General features: G+C 41.8%; 1 protein-coding gene across 1 annotated transcript in view; it reads left to right on the top strand.

The window, feature by feature from the left end:
* LOC141805123 (breakpoint cluster region protein-like) overlaps positions 1-18,426 on the top strand; it is a 111,559-nt gene extending 93,133 nt beyond the window's left edge. The window contains 7 exon segments of the mRNA XM_074689874.1: positions 3,417-3,476; positions 5,409-5,518; positions 6,632-6,771; positions 7,296-7,430; positions 7,539-7,644; positions 12,635-12,797; positions 14,659-18,426. Of these exon segments, the coding sequence (XP_074545975.1) occupies positions 3,417-3,476; positions 5,409-5,518; positions 6,632-6,771; positions 7,296-7,430; positions 7,539-7,644; positions 12,635-12,797; positions 14,659-14,748 (804 nt within the window). The 3' untranslated portion in view covers positions 14,749-18,426.
* The last annotated feature ends 239 nt before the right edge of the window (positions 18,427-18,665 follow it).

Below are 18,665 nucleotides of genomic sequence, written 5' to 3'. Positions count from 1 at the left end.
AACCAATCAGAGAGCTCCATGACAGCATGGCTTAACTCTGCCTCTAGCACGTGTTAACGTGGGTTCATTTGTTTAGACTTTTCTAAGGTGTCCTTGTGCTTCAGTTTGCTGGTTGTTTGTCCAATGACATGACTTTTATCATCTATGAGTCCAGTTCTCTCAGTCTTTCAGGGTTTCCTTTTCATTAGATATTCAATCATTTATTTAGACTAACTATTTAAACATCTGTGGACATTTCCAAATTAAAATTCACATCAGTTTTAGTCTAAAGGGTGGACAGCTAGACTCGTATATCAGGTGAGGAATGTTAAAAGATTCAAAGCTGGACAGAGTTAAGAGGGGTATTCTGGGCTCCAATGTTTTAAAGATGGATCTAAAAGCCCCATTTCCAGCCAAGCAGTTCAGTTTGGTTCGTCTCGGCACGGCACGGCACGCGTTTTTCAGCGTTTCCCCTGACTATTCCCAGGACAAACCCCCAGAAAACCGTGATGAGCCATCCCACTTTTTGGCACCCTCCTGTAGGGTTGCAAGACTAAACCAATCCAAACTTGGAGGTTGGAGCCACAACAATACAGATCATTGATTGGTCGAAAACAAAGCTCGATTGCACTTTGTATAAAAGGGCGACATGCCAATCTCAAGAGGATGAAATGCTGAATGTCTTCCAGCATGGCTCTTTGTTGACTGTGACATGTTTTTCTTCTTTGTTGGACTTATTAGAGAGGTACACTGTGCCACGCTGCTATGGCGTAACACTATTATGTTACTGATGTGGCTGTCGGCATACACCTTACATGCCGCCTACCTCAAGGGAGCATGGTTGCCTGTGGAAACGCAAACAGTGCCAAGCTTAACCTGTACCAAACTGTACTGATCTAAACCGGACTGCTTTGTGGAAACGAGGCTAAAGAAACACTCCTGGAAGTTGCTAGAAGTTCAGACTGAGCGCGAGCAGATCTCCAGGAGAAATGATGATGATGATGATAATGAGATGAGAAATGACTAAATCACAATGATGATGATGACATTTTTTTCCAAAGCTGCAATTCAAATGAAATTTCTACCAGATGTTGGTATTAACTCAAATCTCCACACATGAAAAGAAATCACAATGTTCAGGTCCATAGATAATGATTATGTGGAATTAAGTACGATAACACAGGAAAAAAGGATTGAACACACCATGGAAAAGCGACATACCACCTGAAATCTGTCAGTAATTAATACTTGAACTTCCAATTAGTGCAAACCAACATCAGCTGGGCTAGAGCAAATTGATGGTCCTATAAAAAAGGTGTTTTTTTCACCAAGCAGTTAAATACCACACACCTCATGATGGGTAAAGGCAAAGAGCTCTCTGAAGACATTCACAACCTGATTGTTGCTCAGCATCAGAATGGAGCTGGTTACAGACTTCTATCAAAGCACCTGAATCTTCCAGTCAGGACCGTTGGGGTCATTATTCGCAAGTGGAAGAAGCACCACCTTACCATCAACAGGCCACGCACAGGAGCTCCTTGCAAGATTTCTGACCAGGGAGTCAGAAAGATAGTCAGAAGAGTACTCAACCAGCCACGGACCACCCTGAAGGGCTCCAGAAAGACTCGGAGGCAGCAGGTACAATTGTTACAGAGAAAACAATAGGCTATGCACTCCACCGCCATGGCCTCTATGGACGCTCAGCCCGCAAGACTCCATTCCTCAAGAAAAGGCATGTTGAAGCTGGTTTAAAGTTTGCTAAACAGCATCTTGACAAGCCTGTAGAATACTGGGAGAATGTTGTCTGGTCAGATGAGACCAAAACTGAACTTTTGGGCTGTCATACTACAGACCATGTTTGGAGGAGAAATGGCTCTACACATCAGCCAAAAAACACTACACCAACAGTGAAGTTTGGAGGTGAAGCATCATGGCATGGGGTTGTTTCTCATCTCGTGGTGTTGGCAAACTTCATATAACTGACGGAGCAATGGATGGAGCCATGTATGGGAAAATTCTTGATCTGAATCTGCTGCCATCCACCAGGATGATGAAGATGAGACGTGGCTGGACCTTCCAGCAGGACAACCATCCAAAGCACACGGCAAAGTTGACTCTCAAATGGTTTCAAAAAAAGAAAATCAATCCGTTAGAATGGCCTAGTCAATCACATGACTTAAATCCAACTGAACATTTGTGGGAAGAAGTAAAGAAAAGGGTTCACCAGAGGGCACCAAAGAATATTCCAGATTTAAAGACAATCTGTGCAGAGGAATGGGCAAAAATCACCTGAGCAGTGTGGGCCATTAGTTCAAACATACAAGAAGCTTCTGGAAGCTGTCATTGTAAACAAAGGCTTCTCCACTAAGTATTAGATGAGTCTCAGTTAGCATGTTCGATACTTTTTTCCTGTGTTATCGTACTTAATTCACCATAATCATTATTTATGGACCTGAACGTTGTGATTTCTTTTCATGTGTGGATTATTTGAGTTAATACCAATGCGTGGTAGAAATTTTGTTTGAATTGCATCTTTGGAAATACATGTGATGAGAAAAAAGTTGACGCGTTCAATACTTGTTTCCCCCACTGTATTTGGGGCCCTTAATGTGAGCCTTTAAACATTTTATCATGGACATGAAGAAGCTCTGATAGCTTTGCTGCTGGAACATGAACTGATAGAGAAACTGCTTAGGCTGAAGATCCCTCCCAGCAGACACAGATTCGCTTCTGAGAAACATGATCCAGCCTCACACGCAACCAGATGGGCCTTGGCCTAGGTAAACATACTAGATGTGGTTTAAAGTGTGTGTGTGTGTGTGTGTGTGTGTGTGTGTGTGTGTGTGTGTGTGTGTGTGTGTGTGTGTGTGTGTGTGTGTGTGTGTGTGTGTGTGTGTGTGTGCGTGTGTGTGACAGGCTTTTACTGACCCAGATGACACTTCAGATCTCAGTGTGTTATCTGAGCGTGTTTGTCCATATCCAAGTGTGAGTCTTAGCTCATAAAACAGGATCATACAGTCCCACTGTAGAGATGAAAAAGTGAAGCTGTGTCACAAACAAGAAAACTCAGTTTGAAACCATCTGAAGGTGGAGGTCTGTTGATGTTCGTTATTTTATCTTGGGTTTTATGATATTTATAGATCCAGATCCTTGAAAACAGAAGTAAATATTCCAGCGTTTTAAAGAGCTGCTAAATTAATTTAGATTTTTTTTTAATGATAAATTTCATTTTTTTAGATTTTTAAATGTTAGGGGTCTTCCAGTGAATGGAAAAGAGAGTTCAGCAAATCTCTGATATTTCTCACACTTGTTCACCTTGTTACTTTCTTAAATAAGAAATTATTCAAAGCATTATCAAACAAAAGCCTCATCATGTCTGAGCTCATTGATGATGATCCTGAAGTATTGACACCCACTCTTCTCTTTCCCTGGCTCAGCTGGACCCTCAGGCTCTGGAAGGCAAAGACTGGCAGCGAACAGTGATTCCCATGAATGGGGTGAGTAAGTCGCCTCGTCCGTCAAAGCGTTGTAGCTTCTTTGTATATCTCTTTGTGTTGTAATGCCCAAGAGCTTCAGGGCTGTGTCTGTGAAGGAACGCTCCTGTACAGGAAGCGGCTCAGTGGTTCAGCTGTGAACTCCACCTCTGGCTCATACATGGCAGGATATCCTCCAGATCCAGGGCCCTGTTCTACGAAGCAAGTTCAGCCTAGCGAGATAGCCTTGGAGCTACCTCACTGAACTGAGCGCGGTAGCCGGCGGTCTCGCTACACAGTTTTACGACGCTGGTTATCAACCTCATAAGTGGATCCAGCTAGGCAATGAGCGCGTGCACATATATAAAGTGGAGCCCGCTGCATCTGACCAATCGCGAACATGGAGCAGTCTGGAGCGTCAGAGCAGGCCAGAGAGAGAAGGGCTGTTTTCGAATTCGCCTACTACATACTGCTTATTAAAGTAGTATGTAGTAGGCACTGCCTACTACATACTACTTTCATAAGCAGTATGTAGTATGACTGTTCAGTTGGGTTAATTTTTGTAGTATGCTATGCTGGTCTTCAGTTCGAAGAAAACGGAAGTTGGCTATGGCTGACTTTTTTTCCCAAAGAAACTTTATTGAAAATGTAGAAAATAAACGAACCACGAGTAACTATCTGCAAATATATTGCCAGAGAGAGCATTTTATATTAACTTTCAGTGGTGGAGATGATGAGGATTTAAAGATAAAAAAAGAAATGGCTCTTATATTTATATTCCTCTGCTACTCCGATTGTTGTTGCTCCGCTCTCTGCCGTTTTCACTTCTGATATGGGACCAGGCGTGTTGCATTGTGGGTAACAGTATGCGAAGCAGACTGGTCCGATGTATACTGTGGATTTTTCCCGATTCAGTACGTCATCCGGGTGTTTTTCTCATACTACAACTCTGACATTTGTTCGCATACTGCGTACTGCATACTGCGTACTGCGTACTGCGTACTACATTTTGGTGGAATCAGTAGGCACTGCTAGTACAGTATGCAAATTCCAAAACAGCCAAGGACCGCATACTTCACACAGGAGGAGCAGGAGGTGATCATGAGGAAGTATGACGAGGTGAAACATGTAATTAACGTTAAAAGCAACACCATCGCTGCTGCTAAAGCACGGAAGGAGTGCTGGCAGAAAATTTCTGACAGTCTAAATGCGTAAATGTAGTGGTGTAGTGCAAAAAAAATCTTTTGTGCCATTATCATCCTGAAATAGCACTGTTCACCATGCACTTTTACTGTAACATGCACCATATCTAATTTATTTCTTAGATGAATTTATTCATTTGTTCATTCCTATCGTATTTACATTTTTTGTGTGATATGCCACAATTTTTATACGGGCAATAAAACATTGTTATGGAACAGAAGTGTTGGTATTGAAGATCTTATTACAGCAATGAGAGTTCTTCATTCCCTTTAACTACCTGTAGAAAGTGTCATGTACTACCAACCCCTCCCTTTCATAAAGGCGGTCATCCGAAAAAGAGAGTGGGTCTGTGCGGTCCCTGAAAACTCTCGTGTGCCGGAGTGCTCCTCAGACAATGCGAGCTCCGATGTCCACGGGATCCTCTAAAACGGGCAAGCCGTTTTTTCGTGAGGGCTCATTGGTCAGTGGGCAGGGTTTTTATAGTCCGGTAGTCCAATCTGGAACCTAACCTGCCCCGGAGCAGGTTAGCCGTTCAGCGTATGTTGCCATGGAGACTCGCCTCGCTGAGGAGTGATCCCGTGTCGTGGAACAGGGAATCAGAAACCTATCCTCAAAGCTACCTCGCTCTGCAGTAATCCTACTTCGTAGAACAGGGCCCCCCCTGGACAGCAATACGGAAGGATTTCAGGATCGAAGACCGGCTTCTCACTCTGTAGACCTGCTTTAACTGTAAGCTCTTCTTTCTTGTGTCAGATTGAGGTTAAACTCTCCATAAAGTTCACAACCCGGGAGTTCAGCTTGAAGAGAATGCCGTCACGAAAGCCGATGGGTGTTTTTGGGGTGAAGATCTCCACAGTGACCAAGTGAGTTGATATTAAGACACAGAAAAGGAATCCTTTTTGCTTTTTTTAGAGATGATTTCAGCACTGTCATCATTTAATTCATCAGCACAGAGGAAAATACTTTGATACCTTATGGTGTTCCTCAGGGCTCAATCTTAAGCCTCCTTTTATTTTGTGCACAGGCTAATTTGAACACCTTATTCATAAATCAGCATGTTTTTTTGCAGGCTTTCAAAGACAATACGGAGACTTCAGGTGTTTTCATGATAAAAAGTATCCATTCAGGGAACACCATTCTAATCCTTGCACCACTCTTCATCCAGACATCGAGTTCAACACCTTCATGCTCAGGGCTTTACCGTGCATGTTGTCATCTTCTAAAAATCCCAGCATTTTCCCTGAGACCCTCAGAGCTACGCTACTGTTCAGTGTTTTGACCAAGGATGAATAGAAAAGCTTTGAGGGGCATGTGTGAGATTCAAATTTGATTGTGAACGTAAGAGACCTCACTGTGATCACAGCTCAGCCTTCAGCAGTCACAATCTGGACTGAAATTCACAGCACATCTGAAGTATTTGTGGAACTGACTCACCAGAATCCCACAAACATTGTACCTCATGGTCATCCAAACAGAAGACTGGTCCTTTAGCAGCTGTTTGCACATTTCAGCCAGGAATACAGAGGTGAAGCAGACTTCTCAAACCTTCAGACATGACAAATAACCTGGAGCAGAATTTAGAAACCTGACCTCGAGCACCTTAGGAATTAAGACTTCTTTGAGCCAGAATTAAAAAAAAGAATGGAAGAGACAAACTGATGGAAAGGCCTTGAAATCATGAAGAGGAAGAAAGAAAGTGTTTATTTTTGTGGGCTGGTGACTGACATGAACAGTGACTACAGATAATAACTGGGTTAACTAGATGTACCAGCATCAATTAGCATGTCATAAAGATTTCCTCTGAAACACAACCCAGAGGCGTTTAAAGCTCTTCCAGTCATCAAAACAAGACAGCATTCAACTTTCTATAATGTTGCCCTTAAAGTGAAATGAGTAGAAACATTTCTCCTGTTGCGTTTGGTGTTTACTCTGGGTAAACTGGTCTGTGGCCATCACTAATGTTTGTGTTCATCCAGGCGGGAGCGCTCCAAGGTGCCCTACATTGTCCGACAGTGCCTGGAGGAGATAGAGAGGAGAGGGATGGAGGAGGTGGGCATCTACAGAGTATCAGGGGTGGCGACCGACATTCAGGCCTTGAAGACTGCCTTTGATACCAGTGAGTAAAGGTTTGAGTCCATATTTAATTTATGTGAAGGTTTGAAGAAATACAGCTGTGAAATCTGTGGAATTCAGTATGAGCTACTTTCACTTTGCTCTTTGTGTCAAAGATGTGCAGGTTTTTGTTTGTGAAATCTTTATTTATTTTTCAATTCCTGTCTTTATTTTGAAATCTGCCATGCATTTTTAGGACCCCAAGCTGAGAGATTCATTCACCATAGCTGAAGAAAACCTGTTTCTAAACTGTAACCCTGGTGATCAGGTGGTCTTCAGCTGTTCTCCTGATGTGGTTAACATGAAGCATTTTGCCTGAGTGTGAACTAATAACCAGAGATCTGAAGTGATTTGTGATAAGACTGCATTCAGTGAATGTCCTCATCCTGACTTCCTGTTGTGTGGAGTAACTTTGGTTAAAGGCTGAAATCAGGCCGCATGGCACCTGCTGCTTGTGCCGAGGTGTTTTCCTGTCACGTTCCCTTCCTTTACTCTGGTCTTCACGCTGTTATGGTGTCTCTTCTGCAGACCATAAAGATGTGTCAGTGATGATGAGTGAGATGGACGTGAATGCCATTGCTGGGACCTTGAAGCTGTACTTCAGAGAGCTGCCAGAACCGCTCTTCACTGATGAGCTCTACCCTAATTTTGCAGGTGGCATCAGTAAGTCACTTTCCAACACAGCAGTCAAAACTTTTCTCTGTCTGCTTGTGCACAAAAAGAGATTCATCTGCAGGACGTATAAAGTCTGTTGCCTTTGTGTCTGTGCAGCTCTGTCTGACAGTGTTGCCAAAGAGAGCTGTATGCTGAATTTACTGCTGTCGCTGCCTGAACCCAACCTGGTCACGTTCCTCTTCCTCCTTGATCACCTGAAGAGGTAAGAGCCAGGGAGGGAAGACACATGGGCTGGTTTCATCTGCAGATCTGAATGTTCACATACAAAGACAGGAAAAAAAATACAACCAAAACATGAACAAAAAACAAACAACAAAAAAACCTAAAACAACAACAAAAGATGCACCGCAACAACAACAACAAAAAACAGATGCATCGCAACAACAAAACCTACACATCACAACAACAGCAATAAAACAACAAAAAACAACAACAAAACATCACAAACAACAACAAAACATCAGGGGCCTGTTGCACGAAAGTAGGATAAGGGATTAAGCCGTGATTCCTTGGTTATCCTGGATCAATTAATTCATGATCTGAGGCCTATAGCACGAAGTGCGGTCAACTTATCCGCGGTAACTCACATCTATCCAGGATTGAGTAACCGTAACACTGGCAATCAAGATAATCGATAGCACGACGCGAGTTATCAACACGGTAACTCAACCCAGGATTGTCTCATCAAGAGCCGTGAACGCGCACGTAAAAGAGGAGGGCTCAGAGGCAGCTGACCAATCACAATCATGAGCGACTAAGAAAGCTCCGTACTTCACCGCTGAAGAGCAGCGGCTGATAATGCAGCAATACAAGGAGGAGAGAAGCAATAAATCGGTAAGGGGGGACACGGTAGCAGCGGCCAACCGCAGGCAAAATGCATGGCAACACACAGCGGACTGTGTAAATGCCTAAGTTACTCATCAGTGGCTCAGTATGATAGTGATCACACTTCTAAATCTCATAAAATAATAAATACTACTGTGCAAATGACTTGCATGTATTCCTATTATTATGTCATTCTCCCAGATGTAATCCTTCCGGAGTCAGAAGAACATGGGAGCAGATGAAAAACAAATACAAGAACATCATCACATCTGATAAGTCTGTTTCAAGCAGTGGCGATTCCTCCAAGACTACAAGGGAAGCTCAGCTTCCCCCAAAATGTTCCCAAAAAAGTGGTGATATGTACTGCTGTGTGTACATTTCATTGACAAAATATGTGCTATAATTCCTTCATCTTTTGTTCAGAATCAGCTACCTTTCACAGGAAACTGGTGCAACTTCTTTCTCATTCATCCTGGGAACGCTATGAATTCATCCCTAAGTTGCGTGAGGGCAGCAGCCAACACGGGAGGCCGTTAACTTGTTCAGCCGCTCCGCATCCCTGACAGAATACATGTAGCTGCCCGTGGCAAAAAAACGCAGGGCAATGCACAATGTCTGTGGGACAGTCAGTGCACCGCTCCTGCGGGTTGCACGGGCAATGTACCGCTCTAATATTTCACAGAGGTAGAGTAGTCCGGGCTGTCAGAACCTATACCTCTCATACAGGGAATAGTCGCTTTGATCGAGCGGATCTGATCGATCTTTTAACACCCTTTCTCTTAAAGCTCTTCTTACAACTTGTACTCCTGGGGGGTATTCCACGAAGCTGGCTTAGCTCAAAGCCTGGCTTATTTGGGTTAGCCGCGCTAACTTTAGCGAGAGTTTGGTTCCACAAACGAGGCTTAGGGCTAGCGTGGCTTGGTAACCATGGTAAATTAGCCAGTGCGACTAGCCTGGTCCCGGTCAGGCTAAACGTCAGGCTTACCTTAGCTGCGTCTCAGAGAAGGTCAGACAGGCTTCTAAAACGCCTTGTGAACTGCAGGTGTCACATTAAATTAATCTATACCTGTAATATTTGATGTTCTTGTTCAGAAACATAAACTGAGACCTTTTGGTAACTTTTCTGACACCTGCTTAAAAGCCAAAAAGTCAGAAGGATCGTGAGGCTCCGATTTGACAGTCCGTATTCATACTGAAAATCAAGATCAAGCGAGCTTTTCCCTTCAGCTCCACGGGAGGTTTCCGTCCTCCCTGAGCTCGCTTTAGGACACCTGCGTGATCCTTTGACAGGTGAACCGCCCCAGTTATACTAGACTGGAATAACCGTGAGTCAAGACATGTCAGATAGTAGACTGTCTGTCCGTAATGTAGGAAAGTTGGTGGCTGAGAGGTTAGAGAGTAGGGCACAGGCGCATGGGCATCCATGCTTTATTTGCGGCGTGGGTTCGATCCCACTTGTGGTAACTATTTGAAAATAACTGATTTTCTTTCTTCTGTCACTCTCAAAGTACAGTCAACATGTAACAGAATAAAGGCACAAATTGTCTTATGATATAAAAGGTGACAACAGCCACAATTTTCCATAGAAATACCCTCCTTTACCGGAGGTGGGTTCTGATCATGATGATAATGTAAAGGTGATTCCACATGGTGACATAACTTTGTGTCTTCCTCCTTATTTAGATACAGGGCACTGTATCACTGACACATCTCATCTGACAGCTGAATCATCTCTAATAAAAAAAAAAAGACATCTCATCTACATGTCTTTTTCTGCTGTTTAAGTCAGTGTTTGATGAAACATCACCCCATGAAGTATATAGGCCTGTATTTATGAACAACTTTAATTTAATCAAGATCAATCTCCTCTGGGCCACAGCAGTGTGAGGAGCTTCAGAGTGAGAAGAAAAAGGGAATCAAACTCAGCAGAAACAGTCAGTGTTGATTTGACACATAAGCATGATATTCTTGAACCAGCAGCGTCTCTGGCTTTAATTATTGCCACCGTGTTACCCTTTTATGAGATTTTCACTTTGTAGTCATCATACGACTCCATGAGGAGTGTTTTCTCCGCTGAGGGAAACATCTTCGCTCTCGGTTTTGACATGATTTGGTCATTTCGACAATCGACACGTCGGGGCTTTTTATCTACCGCGGACGCGCGCTTAGCCGCAGCTTAGATCAGCCTGGCTTGAATAAGCGTCTCTGAAAATCAGCTGAGCCTCGTTAGTGGAACGACTTGCAGCTAAGATTGAAGTGGCCACTTATTCAAGCTACGCTAACCGGCGATAGCCCAGCCTTCTTTGGCCAGCTTCGTGGAATACCCCCCCTGGTTTGGGAGAAAAGGGCAGGCCATTGTTTCTGAGAAGCCGATTGGCCAGTGGGAGGGGCTTTTTATAAGATCAGATTCAACCTCCAACTTGTCCTGCTCCAGAGCAGGATAGCCGTTCAGAGTAGGTCACCACGGTGATCTACTCTGATAAAAAAGGAACCAGCTTCGTGCTATCAGTAATCAAATGTTAACCCTGAAGTTATCTCGCTAAGACACTAATCCTGCTTCGTGATATTGGCCTCAGGTTGCACAAAAGTTGGATCGGGAGAAGTGGGATATGTTTTGATATATGTTACCATGGAGATTTATTCTTTAGCTCTAGCCTGCTCCAAGTTCCAGGATTTATTTAATATCATCCCTTTTCTCAGCCAGCAGTCCCCACAGACGGAAACTTACATTTATTCCACTGCCCACTACACATTGTTATCACAATCAAGAAAACCTATTGTTATTATCTAACCATTTGTGATCATTGATTGGAACCATTTTAGATGGAATTGTGGCTTTATAATCATTACATAACAGTCATCCAGACTAATTATCAAATGCACATGTCACATAAGTAAAAATAGAAATCACAAGTAACATGTTTTTCTTTTTGCAAAAGGATAAATCAGATCAAATAAACCATCATCTACTTCAAAATTGAAGTCAAACAGAGCTCAGTAAGATAGAAAGTGTAGAATCAAAGCACATTATAAAACACAATAATGCACAACAACTGCACATTCACAAAAGTCTGTATATAATTTACCCTGCATGTCTGCACAATGAAATAAATAAAGGGGAAATCCATAAACAAATAAACCGACAAATTAATGGTTGCAGTAGCCTCACTGCCGGCCTGTATAAACCACAAACAAAAAGTCAAATTAAATAACAAACACATATTTGCCATTGCAGACCATATTTTACTTAAATTCACAGCATGCCCTAACTGAAATCATTTAGGACATTCTGGTCCCTGACCAGATGGCCACTGTTGTCATCAGAAACAAGAACAAAACAAAAACAACAACAACAAAAGCAGCAACAAGCCACAAACATCAGCAGGATCGGCAGACGTATTTTAGAGCTACAGACATGAGTTTTAGTTTGTGTCATGTTTGTAATTGGTCTCATTGAGAGGACTCTCAGCTAAATTCACTGAGAGCTCTGCTCATTCATGACGCAGTTATTTTAAAGCAGCTGAACTGTGGGATGTGATCAAGCTGAACGAGAAGCCCTCTGGTGTCCACAACAGCGTAGAGTGACAAGAGCCTGTCATGAACACATCAATAGTGCTCAAGTTCCCATTAGAGTGTTCCTTGGTACCAATGAAGAGTTAAACTGTGCTAAAGCAAGGATCACTTACTCGTGTGGTATAAAGGTCAGTTTAAAACACCACATTCAGTATTGTTTGATTGACAAATTTAAAAAAAAGAAAGAAATATGATAATCCTGAAGATATGACAGGAGAAGCATGTGGTGGGTGAACCAGAATCAGATTGAGATTCAAGATTTTTCGCCAAATAGTTAAAAAAAAAAACAAAAAAAACAAGAGCATAAATAAAGTAAAACTTAGAATATGATAGAATATGAATATGATTGCATAGACTAGATAAGATAAAATAGAAAGATAAAATTGTGATGTTAAACCAATAGAATAAAAATAATCATGTTTTTCTAATGATATTTCAGTATTTGAGTGGTATCTAAATGAGCACCAAATGATGAGGTAGAAACATCAGTGTCATCTTCGATCAGATGTTATTATGGGATAGGGGATATGATGATTTCATAATTGAGAGTTACTGTGACAGTGCTTGAAGATGCATTCACACAGCAGAGAGGTGCTGGTCAGGCAGTTTGAGAGGAAGAGCTCTTGAAAGGATTAATCTGATACCCCACTGCTCTCTGAGCTATCTGAATAATCAACCATTTCACCACAAACACAATCTAATAAATGTTGGTACACTCAGATCCATCACGGCTCATTAGCATTACCTCCTGTGGTTGGTTCCCTCTGTACAGACTGGTATGTCTCTTTCCTCAGGGTGGCAGAGAAAGAAAGTGTCAACAAGATGTCTCTCCACAACCTGGCCACGGTGTTTGGGCCCACATTACTCAGGCCTTCTGAGAAGGACAGCAAGATTCCTACAAACCCCACCCAGCCCATCAGTATGGGAGACAGTTGGTCTCTGGAGGTCATGGCCCAGGTGAGAGGCTCAGGGGTTCTTCAGAGATCATACTCTAATCATCACTTCTACATCAGAGTGGAAAAGGTTCAACCTGTGTTCTGTGAAAAATCAAGACAAAGTGATGCAGACCCTTTCTGTACTGGCCAATCAGACATCAGTTTTGTTATTAGCAGGGAGAGCTAATCATCACTTAGATTTCCTGATTCCTGGATCAGAAATCTTCAATCCAACACCCCGACCTCTTCACACAGCTTGTCTTTTTACTCTTTACAAACCGCATCATCATTTTTTCAGTGAACTTGAGACTGAAAGAAAATCACAAACAGATCAGTTAGTCTTTGTGGTTGTGTATACATGGGCAGCCGCCCTCCAGCATGCATGGGAGACCTGTGGTCTTGACGCGCTCCTTCATAAAAGACTCACTTCTTGCCATTTGTCACACTTTTATTAATTTACTCATAAATGTTAAAAATAACTTAAACTTCAGTTTGAGACAGTAAAAATTAACAAAAGGAGAGACAGAGAGTGGTCCAGAAACAGTGTGCTCTCCCCCTGTGTAATTTGTCCTCTCCACATAGGGATGAGAATTGATAAGATTCGATGCCCTTATTGATTCTGCTTATTGATATGATTCTTTATAGATTCCCTTATCAATTCCTGTTGTGAATTTTCTTAGTACAAAAAGTAGCTTTACAGGTTTTCTGTGTCAACAACATTTAACTGAGTTTATACTGTGAATAAAATGGTCCCTGAGTCTGGATATTTCTGGGCATAATTAAACAGAAACAGGTAAAAACTGCTTGATGTACTGCGTTGTAATATATTAATAATTCAAGTAGGCCATCTAGTGTCTCAAAGTGGTTATAGAAATGGTTTAAGTTGTTTGGAAGCTTTCCGTTGTTATGAAGTCAGCCATGAGCCTTTCATTAGCCTGTTACCTTTTGACATTTGAAATTCTCTGTATTTTTTTACAAAGAGTTGATGTAATATGTTTCTGAGATGAAAGTTAAAATTATATTCTGAAGCTGAAGTTATAATGATGTATGCTAACTGTTGCATATCAATGCGGTTTCCCATATACGTTGGCATCAAGCTTGCGCTATGTTGGTATTAAATGATACCAGATTGTACTGGATATGAATATCCTGAGAGAGAGTAATATACATTTCTTTATGAAGTCAGTTCTTCAGTAAAACTTCAAGCTGGAAATCCTGAATCAGAGTTTTCTTGGGAAACATTATCTCACTGCAAAGCCAAGATAGCTGCAGCAGACTAGTCGACGTGAAGCCGGGCGGCTCTGGCACAATGTAAAGAATTGATAAGGGAATCTTTAAGCACAAAGGCTAACAATATCGATGGATTGAAACGTTTCTTATCAATTCTCAACAGGAACCGGTTTTCGATTCCCATCCCGAGCTCCACACCTTTTCTACACTCCTCTATATTATTTCCTGGGAGGAGGGGTTTTTGTAAATCAACTTAATTTTACTAATTAATTAAGGTTTGAAACAATGTCACAAATAGAAATAATTATCAAACAAATAAGTGAAATGGCTGTAATAGGTTGATGGGGTGAAGTTAGCCAAAATGAAGCCTCTGTGTAGCGTTTGCTTAACATTGAAACAGAGACTTATTAGAGACAAATCAACATGCTCCACTTTGGGGATGTAATGAAAGAAATGACAGCAGTACATTTAAAAAAAAAACCTGGATGGTAGGGTTTTAAACTGGACTAAAAACAGCTCAGCACATGGATTGGGGGGTGTTTAATGGCTAACTGGTGGAACTCCTAAGATGTAGCTCATCATCACCCATTAAAACATGACAGTCAGTAAGAATTTAACTGAGTTAATCTGTTCTATCTTCTGTTTGGTTACAGGTCCAGGTGTTACTGTATTACCTCCAGCTAGAGACCATCCCCACCCCGGATAGTAAACGACAGAGCATCCTCTTCTCCACAGAGGTATAGAGTGAGCTCTGAAGGAGTGGAAAGAAGACCAAACCATGGCTCAAAGTGAGCTCAAAGTGAGCCTGTACTAGGATGTTTTCTTATTGACTCGTCAGACTCAGTTCTGCTCCTGCATCTGATAAAGATTGTCTCCTGTGTTGCCTGCACCCCTTAAACTCTGGAGGGCGCTGTTGGGCTTGTGAAGGTCAGAGAGAGTGAAGATATTTGGTGAATCTCTGGAAGAAATCTGATACCTTTACCATCTACACACCTCCTATTTGCTCTTTGTTGGTTTTAAACCTTTAAATCAAGAAAACAGATCAAACTTTGGGATTCTTGGGTACTTTTGCCAACAAGTCAAACTTCCGTGTTCCTTTTTTTTGGATATTGTTCACCATCTTTCTTCATTTAGGACAATCATGCTATTCCATTTCAGGCTTCCCACCCTCCCGGGACATGTGAACTGTTTAACATCATCTCTGTTGTTCATTGAGACAAAAGGAGACATTCTGGACATGAATGGGAGTCAGAGATGAGAACCCAGAGCTGCCACCACCCCTCTTTGTGTTAGGAAGCCAGCACCTGTAAGTTAAAGAGTTTACAGCGTAAACTAACCTTGGTCAGAGTCAGAGACTAAGTCTAAGGGACAGTCAGGAAGAAAAGGAGACTGACCATGAAAGTTAAACTTCTCTCTTTGTGTTGTTTGTGTCTCAAGTTAGTCTTCAGTTTAAATATCTAGGAAGCAATATATTTTTTAACATAGGAGTGGTCTGTGTTCATATCTTTGCTGATGACATGTCCTTCATATTGTAACGTAGGACATCTTGCCAAAATGATGTTGTTTGTTTTTAGGAGCAAAGGAAGCTGGTGTAGTTACATATACAGTATGTATAAAATCTTAAAGGTGTATTTTTTTCTTTGAATTTAACACTATAACCATTGATGCTATTATTTTAATTTATTTGGAGGTGGGGGGTTGTTCTCTGTGTTCCCTGTGATTCAGGGTGGTAGGTCTTAGCCTTGACTTCAAGTCTTGCTGTAACTGAGCAGGATTTAGCCTTGTTCTTAATCAAACTACTCAGCTGTACTGTCCAGCCTATCAGTCATACATTCAGCAATTCACCATGAACACACCCTGCAGTCGCACACACACACACACACACACACACACACACACACACACACACACACACACAGACACACACACACACACACACACACACACACACACACACACACACACACACACACACACACACACACACACACACACACACACACACACACACACCCCTTGGTTGTGGTCTCTTTTTAACCTGTGGCTGCAGACGTCCATGCAACGTTATAACTACTGTATCACATCTGAAGTGGGCTTAGCGCTTAGCGTAGATGTTGGTGAGGTTATCTGTTGGATTTAACGGAGGATCATATTTGGATCTCCTGGTTTATTTTCTTATCCTATCTGATCCCTGTGGAGGTGTTTTCATACCTCTGTCCCTTGTCCTCTGTCTCACCCAGTGTCTCCTATTTAAGCTCCTGGGGCATCCTGCACCCTGCTGACACTTTTAAAACTGATTTCTTCTTTTCATTTCACTGTCTTTGATTAACATGCCGACATGTTTTATGGTTTTCTTTTTCCTTATCTTTTCATAGCCTTTGGGATCTTTCTAACATGGGAGACCTTATCTGTACGACGTTATTCGTGAGCCTCTCACCTGCGAACAGTTTAAAAGATCTGTCCGATACTAAACAACAAGGTACTCACATGAACAAATGGGCATTATTTTTAAGACATTGTACAGAGTTGCAATTGTGGATTTGCTCTGTGTCACAGGTGGGAAAACCTGTTTCAGGCTCCCATGAGGAGTTTGTGGCTGCACATAAAAGACTGAAAATAAGACTAAGGTCTCTCAGAGACCCACAAAATCAAACACAACCATCAGAAGGAAAGACAAGTTTTAATTTGTCACGTCTGAAATTAAATTAGATTTTAACATATGCGCATTAGAAAAAAGCAGAATGAGACAAGATGAGTGAAGGTTACTAGTTCCACTTTTCCAGGAGTCTCATCAGAACCAACAGAAAATAATGTTTGTGTGGGCACCTTGACTACTGTTCAGAGATAAACCTTTAAAGTCTGCACATTTTATATCACTGCTGGACACACGTGCTTATCTGCATCCAAACCTCTTTCCAGTCACCAGTTCCATGGATCCATAAGTGCTTGCCTGATGCTACATGGATGTGAAGATATCTGCAAGGCACATAAAAACAAAAGTCACAGCATGACACAAGTTTAGTTCTTACTAAAGACAGATGGCATTAGACTTAAGATAATGTTTGGATACTATCAGCTCTGTAAATGTCGAGGCTTGGCGCTTGCTTTGAGTGTAAGGATGCAGAATGAGTGTCACTGTATCAAACCCCAGCTTTTATTCTGAAACTGTTTGAGCCCGCAGTCCCAGACGTGTTATGTGTGTGTGTTTTCTTATAACCATGGTAAACTTGGAGTGATCTTGGCCGATGGTAGCATGCACAATTTTCTTTGTCATCACACAAAAAGAGACTTCATTCATTCACTTGTCACATTAACATGTCCTGATGCCTACACTTCTGTACCCTATCGTGCCTGACACTTTTTTGTTTTGCGCCTGTGGTACTCTTAAAGTTGGCCTCCTGTTGCCTTTTTTAGGGACGTTCACACACTTTGTATGTCTACAAGTCTAAGACAGGACCTCAAACTTCAGCATGGTCTTAGCTCTCACTGTACTCTGCCTGTCACCCTCATATGACTGTGACGCTGTGTTTCTAATTGTGTTCAATTTAGTCTTAAACAATTTATTATTCTTATTTTAGCTCTAAATGTGTCTCCTTCTTTAAAGCCTTTTATTCTTGTGTATTCACAGTGTTCCCTGTTTGCTGTTGGATGGCTCACGGGTCGTCTAAAGCTGAATTCATGTCAGAAAATCATCATTTGTAGTTTATCCAGTCAAAGTGAGAATCTCTTGTCTGTATTCCCACACGACTCAGTTTGTATGCCACAGATATTTTCTAGCTCCCTACTTCTACAGCTCCATCTGTGTACCTGTGTCAGAAACAGACGGGCCACTGTGATTGTTCAGCTCTCGGCAGAAGGTGAAGGGCATTTTCAGATGGAACACAAACTCAGAGTTTCACTCTTGTGCAGCTGTATGATATGTATTATATTAGAGAGTCCATTGTTTGGTTCCTGTTTTATTTATTGTGGCGTTCAGAATCCAGCCTGTGCTCTTCTAGTCCCTGGCAAGCTGAGCTGTCAGTATGTGGTAGAGGAAACAGTGTCTGTTTTGGTCTGTTGATTGTTAATGTAACTGCATGTTTACTCCATATCACACTCATTGTCCCCTCTGCTCTGTACAGGAGGAGTAAATACAGCACAATGCTTCTTTTTCCGAGGACAGATATGGAACATATTGCTCTATGTGACGTGTCCGGTCTCATAATCATCCAGTTTGATTTTACGTGTAACGTCAAGCAGAGGATGAGACTTTCTCTCTATACCTCCCTCAATTTTTGGACTCGTTCCTGTTCAACACTCAATATTCTACCTGTAGACCTGTAAAAAAAGGCAAACTGAATACTGAGTGCAAACATGTTTAGAAGGTATTTGCAGCCTTTGTTTGTACACAAACTGTTAAATAAAATCTCCTTGTATCTACATAGTATAGAGTGTGGGATTTTCTTCCTTTTTGGAAATGTTGGCAGAAAGTGCAACCTGAGAGTTCAGCACCAATGACATTTGCATATTAAATGTATGAGTCAAATACAAAGCTCTGAGACAAAGTTGATCTGAATGGGGATGAAAAAAAACCAGCAAGGTGTACAACAAACGATCCACCAGAGCTGCACTACAAACTGAGACACTGTGTAACTCGGAACCTTGTTTCTGCAACATTTTG

This window comes from Halichoeres trimaculatus, unplaced genomic scaffold (assembly GCF_033239565.1).
Source record: "Halichoeres trimaculatus isolate MK-OKI-2021-1 unplaced genomic scaffold, fHalTri1.1 fHalTri1_scaffold_16, whole genome shotgun sequence".
Taxonomy (NCBI): Eukaryota; Metazoa; Chordata; class Actinopteri; order Labriformes; family Labridae; genus Halichoeres; species Halichoeres trimaculatus.
This window is presented reverse-complemented; position numbering and strand designations above follow the sequence as displayed.